This window comes from Apodemus sylvaticus, chromosome 2, assembly GCF_947179515.1.
Source record: "Apodemus sylvaticus chromosome 2, mApoSyl1.1, whole genome shotgun sequence".
In the NCBI taxonomy this organism is placed as follows: Eukaryota; Metazoa; Chordata; class Mammalia; order Rodentia; family Muridae; genus Apodemus; species Apodemus sylvaticus.
In genome coordinates this window covers 186334496-186349011 of record NC_067473.1, presented here as the reverse complement: position 1 = coordinate 186349011, position 14516 = coordinate 186334496, and the positions used below count along the sequence as shown (strand labels likewise).

The 14516-nt window shown below is 41.1% G+C and overlaps 1 protein-coding gene across 3 annotated transcripts in view; it reads left to right on the top strand.

Moving 5' to 3' along the window:
* Nucleotides 1-10875: 10875 nt before the first annotated feature.
* Nucleotides 10876-14516, top strand: part of Ergic2 (ERGIC and golgi 2) — a 30054-nt gene continuing 26413 nt past the window's right edge. Inside the window, exons 1-2 of one of the 3 annotated variants that reach the window (XM_052175325.1) lie at nucleotides 10881-10992; nucleotides 13391-13533. In XM_052175325.1, the coding sequence (XP_052031285.1) occupies nucleotides 13428-13533 (106 nt within the window). In that variant the 5' untranslated portion in view covers nucleotides 10881-10992; nucleotides 13391-13427. The other 2 variants (XM_052175326.1, XM_052175327.1) reach the window with 2 other exon arrangements.

Here is a 14516-nt window from a genome sequence, read left to right as displayed (position 1 = left end):
GCCCCTCAGTCACCAGAAGAGCTGGGGTGAACCAGTGTTTTGTGAGCAGCAACATAACAAAAGGGAATTCTCAACATCCCCAGAATGGGGAGGTATCAGGTATATATGATTTCTATCAGTTTCTCCTACAGAAAATGGAGATTGATAAGGCCAAGTGTCTGTCTGAGCCATTTAATGCAGTCCTGTTTTTTTTTTCTTTTTTTGGTTTGATTGGTTTTGTTTATTTGTTTGTTTTTAAGAAGCCTTGGGTTATTTCTTATATATCTAAAGAGAAAGTTGCAGTTTTTACTCAATACTGGGGTCACGTACTCAGTGTTGACTGTTAAAAAGGTGTCCTATGAAAGTGGGAATGTGGGAAGGGGGAAACTGCTCAGGCCACTGAAGCAGGCTGAGAGGTTTCAAAGCACTCACTCCTAGTGGTGCCTGAGTGCCCCAGTCTACTAGCAGGAAGAAATCCATTAGAAAAACTAGGGGTGACTGTAAGTCTCTAGTACAATGGGAAGGAAATTTTGTTAGTCATTAGTTCATTCCTGTGATAAGAGTACCTGAGATGAACAGAGGAAAGGAAGGAGGATTGATTTTGGCTATCGGGTTTAGAGGCCTCAGTCCAGGATCTCTTGGGCCTGTGGTGGATCCTTACATGATGGCAAAATGGAAGGACCAGGTGGAGTTCTTACTTAAGGCTCCACTTCCTAAATGGTTCCACTGTTTCCTGTGTGCCTGCTTGTGCGCTCTCTCTCCCCCTCCTTACTTCCCTCCCTCCCTCCCACACATTCATATATACCCAGAGAGAGAGAGAGAGAGAGAGAGAGAGAGAGAGAGAGAGACTGAGAAATGCTCTGATCAGGTGTTTTCCCAGCAAGAAGCTTATCCACTGCATTTGGATATGTTGGCCCCTGAGATGTCCCTAAATGTGGTAAACTCAGCTGTATAGTCTGTAATAGTAGAGGGAACTGCATTTGAGTTCTCTTCTGAAAAAACTAAAAAACTAAAAAATAAACCTTAAAAAATTATATTGCCAGAGGTTAACATTCCTTACATGGCTACTTCATCATCAGATAGTTAATAGCTTCCTAGTTGTTGAATTATCTACTTACTTTTTTCTCTCAGCTTACACAGGCATCACGAGATATTTATTGTTTCACTCAAGTTGGAATTCATTAACTTTATTCTGTTCCCCCTAGCCACCTCATAATTAGATTTTTAAAAATGAAATTAGGTTAATTTAGTGTGGCATGTTGAGGATCTTGTGCTGGCTCCTCATGGCCAACAAGTCCTTCGAGTATTGAAAAACTATCTGCCTTACATTTTGCTTTCACATTGTACTTTTATTCAACAAATATCTATGATCTGCTATAAACATCAATTGGTTTGATCCCCATTGAGTAATATATTACATTATAATCTCAAAAAATATATGTAATAGAAAACTGAGGCACAGCATAAGGTGAAGGAACATGCCCAAAGTCACAGATTTTAAAAGTGGTAGAGATTGTGGACCATACTCAGTTCAGCAGAGTGGCCATGAGTCACTCCATAGACCTCCTTGCACTGTAAGGGGGCAGTGGGGAGCTTGTCCTCTGAGACCAGCAGCTCACCCTACAGCACATGGATGAAAATCATCAAGCAAAGACATGAAGTTCTGAAACCATGGAGGAACCATCAAGATGTTGACAGCTGTTGTTTTCTGGTTGGCTCCTCAAAACATGGAAGACAGGAAAAATTGACAAATGGAATTATACAAAACTAATTTTAAAAATCGCTATGTACAACAAAGAAAATCATCATCAGAGCAAAAAGGCAACACAATGAAAGAGAATCTATCCGTGGTGACTGTGCCCAGAAGCAGGTAGAATCCAGCAGACTCTAACTCAGGCTACTGACTGCGGAAGAGGTATCTAACCCTAATCTTGAATCATTTCTTGGAGACAAGTCATTTCTGGACCTTCTCGAATTTCTTTTTCAACAACACTCCAAGAAATGTATTAAAACAAATATGGGCTTTGATTCCTACCTAAAAACTGCAACAGTGAGAACAGGCAGCAGAATTCCAGCAAAGCTGAACCTGGGTGCCATCTAGTGCTTAAACATGGACATGACAAGCTCAGAAAGAACCCTCCTCCCTCAGGACAAACAGGCTCAGTGTAAGTATCTGACCCCTGGGAGCCCATGAGTCACATCAGCTTGTGCCAAGAGCTTGTAGGGAACCCTGAGCTTGGCTAGTACTCAAAGTGCCAGAAACTGACCAGGCAGTAACCCGCATGGGCAAAGTCCCAGTGAGAAGCTGAAGTCATTGTTTAAGGAAATTTCATGAGTTTAAGGAAAATACTGAAAGGGTTCAATATCTTATCAGAGACTCTCAAAAAGCTGAAAGAAACTTCACAATTCCTAAGATTAAAAATAAAATTTGGAACTGCTGAAATATCATGAGCCTATGTACTCATATAAATAAGAAAACTCAGATTTTTGAGTTCTAAGATGGTACATGGAAAAATGGCAGAAGCCCATAAGTGACAATGTTGAAAATGTGCACACAGCTAAGTGTGGTAGCTCACAGCTGTGGGGTCGTATTTATACTCCTTCACCACAGGTCCTTTCACATGTTTGCTATAGCAAAACATCCATTTACCTGTGTCTGCTTCAGGAAAACATTCTTTCATGTGTCTGCTTTAGCAAGACATCCCTTCACCTGTGTGCCCCAGAAAAACTCATTTGGCATAACTAACTTTCCAAAGAAACTAGAAGTTTGCCTTTCATACACCTGTAATCCCTTAGGAGGCTGAGGCAGAAGATCTGCCCAAGTTCATGGTCAGCCTTGGATATAGGTAAAGTCTGTCTCGGCAAATAAAAACTAGTCAATACAAAATATGAGTAGAAAATTAGTTGTCACCTATAGCTAAGCCTGTGATAAAGAGGCTCTGTGCACAGATGAGAGGTTGGGCAACAGTTTCAGGACAAACTGAACACTGAGGTTGGCAGTTAGGGAGATGAAGTAAACACAGAAGCCTGTGATCCTATCATATTTGAGGCTGGTGGTGATGTTCATATATAAAGAATAGATTTGGGTTAGGAATAAGACACAAAATCCACTTGAGGTACATGTGAACCTTATAGAGTAATATCAGTTTCTCTCTCTCTCTCTCTCTCTCTCTCTCTCTCTCTCTTTACACATTTTTATTTTCTATATTCTTTGTTTACATTCCAAATGATTTCCCCTTTCCCGGATCCCCCTCCCCATATGTCCCATAAACCTTTTTTTCTCCATCCCTTCTTCAATCACCTCCCTCCTTTTTCTGTCCTTATATTCCCTTCCAATGCTAGATCAATCCTTTCCAGGATCAGGACCCTCTCCATACTTCTTCTTGGGAGTCATTTGTTATGCAATTTGTGCCTTGGGTATTCAGGGCTTCTGGGCTAATTAATATCCACTTATCAGAGATTGCATTCCATGTGTATTCTTTTGTGATTGGGCTACCTCTCTTAGGATGATATTTTCCAGATAAAACCATTTGCATAAAAATTTTTGTGAATTCATTGTTTCTAATTGCTGAGTAGTATTCCATTGTGTAAATATACCACATTTTCTGTATCCATTCCTCCTTTGAGGGGCATCTGGCTTCTTTCCAGCTTCTGGCTATTATAAATAAGGCTGCTATGAACATAATGGAGCATGTGTCTTTACTGCATGCCGGGGAATCCTTTGGGTATATGCCCAGGAGAGGTATAGCAGGGCCCTCTGGAAGTCTCATGTCCAGTTTTCTGAGGAACCTCCAGACTGATTTCCACAGTGGTTGTACCATCTTGCAGCCCCACCAGCAGTGGAGGAGTGTTCCTCTTTCTCCACATCCTTGCCAACACCTGCTGTCTCCTGAGTTTTTGACCTTAGCCATTCTGACTGGTGTAAGGTGAGATCTCAGGATTGTTTTGATCTGCATTTCCCTAATGACTAATGATGTTGAGTACTTCTTAAGGTGCCTCTCGGCCATCCGAGTTTCTTCAGGTGAAAATTCTTTGTTTAGATCTGTACCCCATTTTTAATAGGGTTATTTGGTTCCCTGGGGTCTAACTTCTTGAGTTCTTTGTATATATTGGATATTAGCCCTCTATCAGATGTGGGGTTGGTGAATATCCTTTCCCAATTTGATGGTTGCCATTTTGTCCTTTTAACAGTGTTCTTTGCCTTACAGAAACTTTGTAATTTTATGAGGTCCCATTTGTCAATTTTTGATCTTAAAGCATAAGCTATTGGTGATCTGTTCAGGAACTTTCCCCCTGTGCCCATGTCCTCAAGGGTCTTCCCCAGTTTCTTTTCTATTAGTTTCAGTGTGTCTGGTTTTACATGGAGGTCCTTGATCCACTTGGAGTGAAATTTAGTACATGGAGATAAGAATGGATCAATTTGCATTCTTCTGCATGCTGACCTCCAATTGAACCAGCACCATTTGTTGAAAAGGCAATCTTTTTTCCACTGGATGTTTTTGGCTCCTTTGTCAAAGATCAAGTGACCATAGGTGTGTGGATTCATTTCTGGATCTTCAATTCTATTCCATTGGTCCACTTGTCTGTCACTGTGCCAATACCATGCAGTTTTTAACACTATTGCTCTGTAGTATTGCTTGAAGTCAGGGATGCTGATTCCCCCAGAATTTCTTTTGTTGTTGAGAATAGTTTTAGCTATCCTGGGTTTCTTGTTATTCCAGATGAATTTGAGAATTGCTTTTTCTAACTCTGTGAAGAACTGAGTTGGGATTTTGATGGGGATTGCATTGAATCTGTAGATCACTTTTGGCAAGATGGCCATTTTAACTATATTAATCCTGCCAATCCACGAGCATGGCAGATTTTTCCATTTTCTGAGGTCTTCTTCGATTTCCTTCTTCAGAGACTTGAAGTTCTTGTCATATAGATCTTTCACTTGTTTGGTTAGAATCACACCAAGATACTTTATATTGTTTGTGGCTATTTTGAAGGGTGTCATTTCTCTAACTTCTTTCTCATCCTGCTTATCCTTTGAGTATAGGAAGGCAACTGATTTGCTTGAGTTGATTTTATAACCTGCCACTTTGCTGGAGTTGTTTATCAGCTGTAGGAGTTCTCTGGTGGAGGTTTTCGGGTCACTTAAGTAGACTATCATGTCATCTGCAAACAGTGATAATTTGACTTCTTCCTTTCCAATTTGTATCCCCTTGACCTCCTTATGTTGTCTAATTGCTCTAGCTAGAACTTCAAGTACTATATTGAAAAGATATGGAGAGAGAGGACAGCCATGTCTAGTCCCTGATTTTAGTGGGATTGCTTCAAGTTTCTCTCCATTTAGTTTGATGTTGGCTACTGGTTTGCTGTATATTGCTTTAACGATGTTTAGGTATGGACCTTGAATTCCTCTTCTTTCCAATACTTTTAGCATGAAAGGATGCTGGATTTTGTCAAATGCTTTTTCTGCATCTAATGAGATGATCATATGGTTTTTTTTCTTTGAGTTTGTTTATGTAGTGGATAGCATTGATGGATTTCCTTATATTGAACCATCCCTGCATCCCTGGGATGAAGCCTACTTGATCATGGTGGATGATCGTTTTGATGTGTTCTTGGATTTGGTTGGCAAGAATTTTATTAAGTATTTTTGCATCAATATTCATAAGAGAAATTGGACTGAAGTTCTCTTTCTTTGTTGGATCTTTGTGTGGTTTTGGTATCAGCATAATTGTGGCTTCATAGAACGAGTTGGGTAGAGTTCCTTCTGTTTCTATTTTGTGGAATAGTTTGAAAAGTATTGGTGTTAGGTCTTCTATGAAGGTCTGATAGAACTCTGCACTGAAGCCATCTGGTCCCGTTGTTTTTTTGGTTGGGAGACTTTCTATGACCCTTTTTATTTCTTCAGGTGTTATGGGACTGTTTAGTTGATCTATTTGATCCTGATTTAGCTTTGATGTCAGATATCTGTCTAGGAAACTGCCCATTTCCTCCAGATTCTCCAGTTGTGTTGAGTATAGGCTTTTGTAGTAGGATCTGATGATTTTTTGAATTTCCTCAGTTTCTGTTGTTGTATCTCCCTTTTCATTTCTAAGTTTGTTAATCTGGATACTTTCTCTGTGCCCTTTGGTTAGTCTGGCTAAGGGTTTATCTATCTTGTTGATTTTCTCAAAGAACCAGCTCCTGGTTTTGTTGATTCTTTGTATGGCTCTCTTTATTTCTACTTGATTGATTTCAGCCCTGAGTTTGATGATTTCCTGCCTTCTACTCCTCCTGGGTGAAATAGCTTCTTTTTGTTCTAGGGCTTTCAGGGGTGTCATTAAGCTGTTAGTGTATGCTCTCTCCATTTTCTTTTTGGAGGCACTCAGGGCTATGAGTTTTCCTCTTAGCACTGCTTTCATTGTGTCCCATAGATTTGGGTATGTTGTGTCTTCATTTTCATTAAGTTCTAAAAAGTCTTTAATTTCTTTCTTTATTTCTTCCTTGACCAAGGTATCATTGAGTAGAATATTGTTCAGTTTCCACATGTATGTGGGTTTTCTGTTGTTTTTGTTGCTATTGAAGACTACTTTTACTCCATAGTGATCTGATAGGAGGCATGGGATTAGTTCGATCTTCTTATATTTATTGAGGTCTGTCTTGTGACCAATTATATGGTGATTTTGGAGAAGGTACCATGAGGTGCTGAGAAAAAGGTATATTCTTTTGCTTTAGGATAGAATGTTCTATATATATATATATATATATCTGTTAAATCTAATTGGTCCAAAGCTTCAATTAGTTTCATTGTGTCCCTGTTTAATTTCTGTTTTCCTGATCGGTCCATTGAGGAAAGTACAGTGTTGAAGTCACCCACAATTATTGTGTTAGGTGCAATGTGTGCTTTGAGCTTTAATAAAGTGTCTTTTATGAATGAGGGTGCCCTTTCATTTGGAGCATATATGTTCAGGATTGAGAGTTCTTGTTGTATTTTTCCTTTGACCAGCAAGAAGTGTCCCTCAGAGTCTCTTTTGATGACTTTGGGTTAAAAGTCAATTTTATCTGATATTAAAATGGCTACTCCAGCTTGTTTCCTGAGACCATTTGCTTGTAAAATTGTCTTCTAGCCTTTTACTCTAAGGTAGTGTTTGTCTTTGACCCTGAGGTGTGTTTCCTGTATGCAGCAAAATGTAGGGTCCTGTTTACGTATCCAGTCGGTTAGTCTATGTCTTTTTATTGGGGCATTGAGTCCATTGATGTTAAGAGATATTAAGGAATAGTGATTGGTACTTCCTGTCATTTTTGATGTTATATTTTAAATTTGAATGCTTAACTTCTTTTGGGTTTGATGAAAGGTTACTATCTTGCTTTTTCCAGGGTGAAGTTTCCCTCCTTGTATTGGTGTTTTCCTCCTATTATCCTTTGTAGGGCTGGGTTTGTGGATAGATATTGGGTAAACTTGGTTTTGTCATGGAATATCTTAGTTTCTCCATCTACGGTGATTGAGAGTTTTGCTGGATATAGTAGTTTTGGCTGGCATTTGTGTTCTCTTAGAGTCTGCATGAGATCTGCCCAGGATCTTCTAGCCTTCATAGTCTCAGGTGAAAAGTCTCCTGTGATTCTGATAGGTCTTCCTTTATATGTTACTTGACCTTTTTCTCTTACTGCCTTTAATATTCTTTCTTTGTTTAGTACATTTGGTGTTTTGATTATTATGTGACGGGAAGTGTTTCTGTTCTGGTCCAGTCTGTTTGGAGTTCTGTAGGCTTCTTGTATATTCATGAGCATCTCTCTTTTTAGGTTAGGGAAGTTTTCTTCCATAATTTTATTGAAGATATTTGCTGGCCCTTTAAGTTGTAAATCTTCACTCTTATCTATGCCTATAATCCTTAGGTTTGGTCTTCTCATTGTGCCCTGGATTTCCTGGATATTTTGGGTTACAAGCTTTTTGCATTTTGCATTTTCTTTAACTGTTGAGTCCATGGTTTTCTATGGTATCTTCAGCATCTGAGATTCTTTCTTCTATCTCTTGTATTCTGTTGTTGATATTTGCATCTATGGCCCCTGATTTCTTCCCAAGGCTTTCTATCTCCAAAGTTGTCTCCCTTTGAGTTTTCTTAGTTGTTTCTACTTCTGATTTTAGATCCTGGATGGTTTTGTTTAGCTCCTTCACTTGCTTGTTTGTGTTTTCCTGTAATTCTTTAAGAGATTTTTGTGTTTCTTCTTTCATGGCCTTGGCCTGTTGACCATTTTCTCCTGTATTTCTTTGTTTTTTGCGTTTCCTCCTTATTGGCTTTTGTATTCTCCTGAATTTCTTTCAATGATTTTTGTGTTTCCCTTGCAAGGGCTTCTAACTTTTGATCCATTTTCTCTTGCATTTCTTTAAGTATGTCCTTCATGTGTTCCTGTACCAGCATCATGACCATTGATTTTAAATCCAAGTCTTGTTTTACTGGTGTGATGGGGTATCCAGGACATGCTGTTGAAAGGAGAATTGGGTTCAGATGTTGCCATATTGCCTTGATTTCTGTTAGTGACGTTCCTGAGTTTGCCTTTTGCCATCTAGTTCTCACTGGTGTTAGTTGGTCTCGTCAATGCTGGACTCACCAGTGCAAGCTGCCTCTTCCCAGGTGGCCTCTGGTGCACAGCTTACCTCCTGCACTACCTGGAGACCGAGCGCTCTGGCCCAGGCTGTTCAGATCCCAAAGCAGATACCTGAAGGCTCCTGCCAGGAGCTTGCTGGATTCACCAGAGCACACTGACTTCTCCCGCAGGCCTCCCCGAAGCCCCTCTTGCCTCTTGCAGGACCTGGAGTTGTGGCGTTGCCGCCCAGGCTGATCTGGATCCGGAAGCAGAGAGATCTGAGGGCTCCCGCCAGAGGCCTCAGGACTGGAACCTAACCTCTGTGCCACTGGAGCAAGCTGTGCACTCCCAGACTGCCTCTGGGTGCACACCAGTTCTCCGGCACTTCCTGGAGACCAAGCCCTGTGGCCCAGGCTGTTCAGATCCCTAAGCAGACACCTGAAGGCTCCTGCTGGGGCTGCTGGATTTACCAGAGCACACTGACTTCTCCCGCCGGCCTCCTGGAAGCCTCTCTTGCCTCTTGCAGGACCTGGAGATGTGGCGTGGCCGCCCAGGCTGATCTGGATCAGGAAGCAGAGAGATCTGAGGGCTCCCGCCAGAGGCCTCAGGACTGGAACCTAAGCTCCGTGCCACCAGAGCAAGCTGTGTCAATATCAGTTTCTCTTACTTTTGTTATTAACTAGCTAAAGCTGTCATAAAAATATTCTTTGAGAATTTTTACCCTACTCTAAAACCTCCCTTCAATAAATGTAACATAAGGGGATGGAGTATCTCAAAAGCAGACTGTTTCCCAGATACACCACCACCAGTAATAGGGAGATCCACCTATAGTCAGGCAGGCCGCCTGGCAATATAGCCCAGGGGTACAGCTTCACTTGTATCAGGCCCGAATCTGATCCCAAGCACCAAACAAAACAACAAAACAAAGCAAAGAAAGAATAGCATGAAAGAAAAATGATTGACTGGTCAAGAAGTTTCACTTTTTGGGAAAAATTAATTTTTTATGCTTGTTAGCTTTGAAATTGTTTTTCTAAAAGTAGCAGGGTCAAATTATTTAGTTTTGCTATGTTGTGAAACCCAACTCTCAGGGGGATAGTTATTACCCTAAAGGAAACTTAACTCTGGAGACAAAGGATAAGGTGTAACTAAAAGAATAACAGCTCAGCCCCTTTCCAAGCAAGAGCCTAAACACTGTAGACCCGTAGAACAGGAAAGAGACAGAAAAGAGCTGCTGATAGATTACAGCTGGGATAAGTTTGCATTTTAGACGTGTATCAACACATTATTATGCCCATTTCACAGATGAGGGCATAGAGATACAAAGATGCAATATACTCAAAGTCACACGGTATTAACATGTTAGACTGGATGTTTAATTTAGGTAATCTTGGCTTGAGGCTGTGCTTAAATCCATTTAACCATGAACCTTAAGTAAGTCAAGTAGTAATTTATGATTAATTGGGAGTAGTCCTGAAAGTCTGGATATTAAACTGCCACCAGAGGGCATGCATTTGTCCTTGGTTTGAAGGATGAGATTCCCTTTTTCAGTAAAGGAGTATACACAAAGTGGAACACTGTGATTTGAATCTTTGATATACAGTTTAGTACTTAGTGTTGTCAATATTCCCCAGCCTGTTTCTGTTTGACAGCTGTTATCTACTCATTACCTCCCTCTTAAAACTTAAATCCTTACCTACTAACCAAGTAAACGGTATTTGTTTGCAATAGTACTGTTAGGATTAAATGGGGGGGAGGAGCGTTTAAAACAGTGCTTTCTGTGTAAACATTCGTCATAAATACGCTTTTCTTATAACTTTCTTTCTTTTGGGTAGTCCCGATTTTTAAATGACCACACATTACTGTAAAATTTGGTAGCAAATGGGTGGGAAGGGAGCCGAAATGGGCTTCCTCTCCAGCAGTTCGGAGCCAACTTCTTTTCCAAAGCCCCTCTATCTCGTCCTTTGCTGTGAAGGGTCACGAGCAAACAGGCTTTCTCGCGTAGCTTACATTTAGGGAAACCTTAAGCACACTGACCGAATAATTGAAACCGTTCCCCAAGCCCGACCAGAATAAATGAAGACGCAAAGCCAGAGGCCGCTCAACCACCTGAACCAGTGTGACTGGCGCCTTAAAGTGGCTACTGATCACTTCCGGGCTGTAGAATTGCGTCTTTCTATTTCGTTTGTCTCAGCATCAGCCGGAAGGTAACTTTTCCCTTCCTGAAAAGCGACAGACCTCGTGTTTCCACGTAGCCACGCCCCTTTCGGGTTGACCGCGCCGCTTGATTACATCACATACCGTCAACACAGGAAGTATCGCGAGGCCTCCACTTGCAGTCCCTTTAGACATGGTCAGCGGTAAGGGTTGCTATTGTTCTCGCGATATCTTCGTGTGCGCCGGGCTCGGGCGACCCGGGTTTCTGTGAAACATGGCGGTCGGCTGGGACCGTACCATTGGGTAAGAGGCTAAAATCCTGCCGGGGCCGTTTCCTTCGGCTGTTCCGGACGGACGGGGACGTGGGCGCGGCGGAGGGGCTTCCAGGCCTGGCGCTGGCCTGTGCTCGCCGTGGCTCTGCGGAGCAGCTAGCCGCGGTGCCGCTCCGCTGCCTGGGGGCGTTCCTGCCGAGTGCTGCCGGCCTCCGCGCCCGGCGGCCGGGGAGCTTCGGTGCTCGGCTCCGCGCGGGCCGGCCGCGCCCTCCGTTGTCTCGTTCAGGCTGTCGTGGACAGCAGCAACCTGCCTGCACCGTGCTTATTCTCGCCGTCCTTTACATTAAAAGCCAGGCCTAGAGAGGGACCGGGGCGGGCGCAGACGCCGAGGCAGGTGGTGTGTGTGTGTGTCCCGTTTGTCAGCTGTTGACCCTTTCAGGAGATGATGGCCCAGCTCCTGCTACTGGACAGCCGTAAGTATCATAGACTGCAATCTCATAGATCCATGGGCAAACGTTTCATTAACTTTAGTTGTGCAATTCAGTGCCCTAGACTATAGGCAAGTAACAGCAGTTTCGGTGTTTCGAGATAGGCTTTCTTTCGGAAGCAATTAAAGACAGTTAAAATAGGCATTCTTAATTGGTTTGAAGTTGTAATTCCGAATTTCAGTTTTTCAATCTCCAGCGAACGTACATACCTAAAGAAACAAGTGTACTGGTATGTGGAGGGTCTGTTTGCCTACCTTTCTTATTAGTTACCTAAAGTTATTACTATTCCAGCTTGTAGAGGAAGATCCCGAGAAATAGAAATTCCATGCTTTTGCAGTGAGGGTTCTGGGAGCTTTCTTTCTGATAATAAACTTTGCTGAGTATTACACATTATTTCACTTAGTGAAGTACACATTACAGAAACATGGTAAGTTAGAAAGTCTTTGAAAGGAAATCACTGTAGTCTAGAACAAGAGCAACAGAGACTTAGAAAACCATTTATTTTAACCAGGGTCTATCATTTAAATAATAATTCATTTTTTAAAACAGAAGTTGGTTTTAGACTGTGTGTGCTACACGTTCTTTTTAATAGTTTTCCTAGGTTTTAATTTGGTGTTTTAATGACAGAGCGAGCTTATCTTTTGACTTCTGTGCCCTAATTTCCTCACCAATAAAATGAGAATCTTATGGTAATACTTATCTCAAAAAGCTAGGGAAGTGCTTCAGTAGAGACTGAAGAAGGTATTTTAAAAAACAGTTCCTTTCTAAACCCTAAAATTGATTGAACATTTCAGTGGGTGTGTTTAACAGGAACACTTGTCCTCGATTTGGAAAACTGCTATTTCTCTTAATTAGTAACACAGAGTATTTTTTTCTCTGCTTCTCCATGTACAGTCTTATTTATATCAGTGATACTGCCTGACTTGTTCTCTTGCTCCTGGAGAACATATTGTAAACTATTTCATGTGCTGTTGACCTTTCCTCTCTATTTTGTATCTCCTTGTTTCAATCTCATGCACTTTGATTGAGTAGCTGCTATTACCCTTCCTGCCTGTTGCTGGGAGCACTACTGAGTCCAGATGGAAAGATGCTTGTTGGTAGTCTCTTTGTTTAACATTTGTACCGTTAGTTTACACCATCTTCAGTTTGTGGAATTACCCACTCAGGTACTCACACTTTCTAACTAACCTCCTGATTAGAAATACATCTCAAATAGCTTTGCTGAAAAGTATATTTATTAAACACCCCACTTCAATTTTGATAACTTGCAGCCCATATGCTCTACCCTTTTAGATAACAATATAGAAGGACTTCTGAGACGTTGAGGACTGTCAGATTTGTCATAACAGCTAGTAAGAAGTTGCTAGAAGAGAGTTTGCTGATTGGTTTGTGTTTTTCATATCACAAAACTTGTACAGCATATTATTTGCTGTCCTAGGGAACTTTTTATTGCTAAGAAAGTTATGAGATTAGACCTATTTGATATAAACTGGGAGGCTTAAGATAGTGGAAATCTATTCTCTTCAGATAGTAAAACACAAAGTTCAAAACCAACGTGTGCCATCTTAGAAGATGTCTGGAGTATTTCCTTACTATCTGTGCAGTTAACTCCCTGTGGACTCCAAGACACCTGCGTTGCTAATGTTAGAATAAATGCCTGAGAACTCACCACAGCTTGTTTTGCCTTATAACTATCCCCACATATATGGGAATTACATAACACAGGTACACACACATATATGTACATACACATATATAATATATATTTCAACTTAATTTTAATTCTTTAACTAAAAATGTGAGTTTCCCATTTTAACGTGTGTTTGCATATTGCCTTTCATTATTAATTTTGTTAGAGTGAGAATGGAGGAAAGAGTAAAATGTGCAATGCTAATTTCTGAGAAAATTGGTCATATATTTATTTATCTATTTGTTTCTTAGCATGACTATATGAAGGAAAAGGAAGGTTTTTCTGAAGATGAGGCGACTGAATCGGAGAAAAACCTTAAGTTTGGTGAAGGAGTTAGATGCCTTTCCCAAGGTTCCTGACAGCTATGTGGAGACGTCAGCCAGTGGGGGAACAGGTGAGCTCAGTTAGACTCTAACTTACTGATCACCAACATGGGCACTGGCCCACATGAAGAGGAAGAACCCACTGCTGGATCTTACCGTGGCTTTGTAACTGCTGTCTTGTGCCAGTTAGCTCGCCTTTGTTACCTGTGTTAATACTCTGCAGCATCTGGCAGTGGCCCTATGCCTTCAGCAGTGTTCATTAAAGTATTAGTGAGCAAAGTAGTGCAGCTTATGCTTTGGTGCCAATCCAGTTGTGCATTATTCTAGTTAAAAAATTCTCATGTACAAGTGAATTTGAAACTGGAGGGAGTTAGGAAAAGCTGCTGACACAGCCTTTTCCTATTCTAGGTTGAGTAATGGTAAATCTTTGCTGTAAGAAAGTCTTTTGAGTCTCACAGGGCCCAGAGTGGAGTGAAAGCTAGTTAAGGTCTATCAGCTGTAGTCTTTGCATGAAATGAGGTGATTGGTATTTATGTTGCTAGGGTTAATGTATTAATTATATAAGTTTTTATGGTAAAATGTTTACCATCACTTGGTACAAGTGATGAACCATATAGGAAAAATCTAAGGGGCTGGAGAGATGGTTTAGTGGTTAAGAGCACCAACTGCTCTTCCAGAGGTCCTGAGTTCGATTCCCAGCAACCACATAGTGGCTCACAACCATCTGTATTGGGATCTGATGCCCTCTTCTGATATATCTGAAGAGAGCAGTGGTATACTCATATACCGAAAATAAATGCATCTTTTTTTTTTTAATCTATGCCTATAGTATAAATACTTTGTTCTTTCCCCGTGGTAAATTAATAAGGTAATATTTCATATGCTAATGAAACTTCATTAGATAAAAATGTGTAATGAAGGTTGCATGCAGCTCAGTTGGTGGTGCATGCCTACTATGTGTGGAGCCCTGACTATGAATGCCAGCACCATATAAATTGGGCATGGTATGGGCACATGACTGTAATCCCATCACTCGGATGTGGAGGTCGGAGGA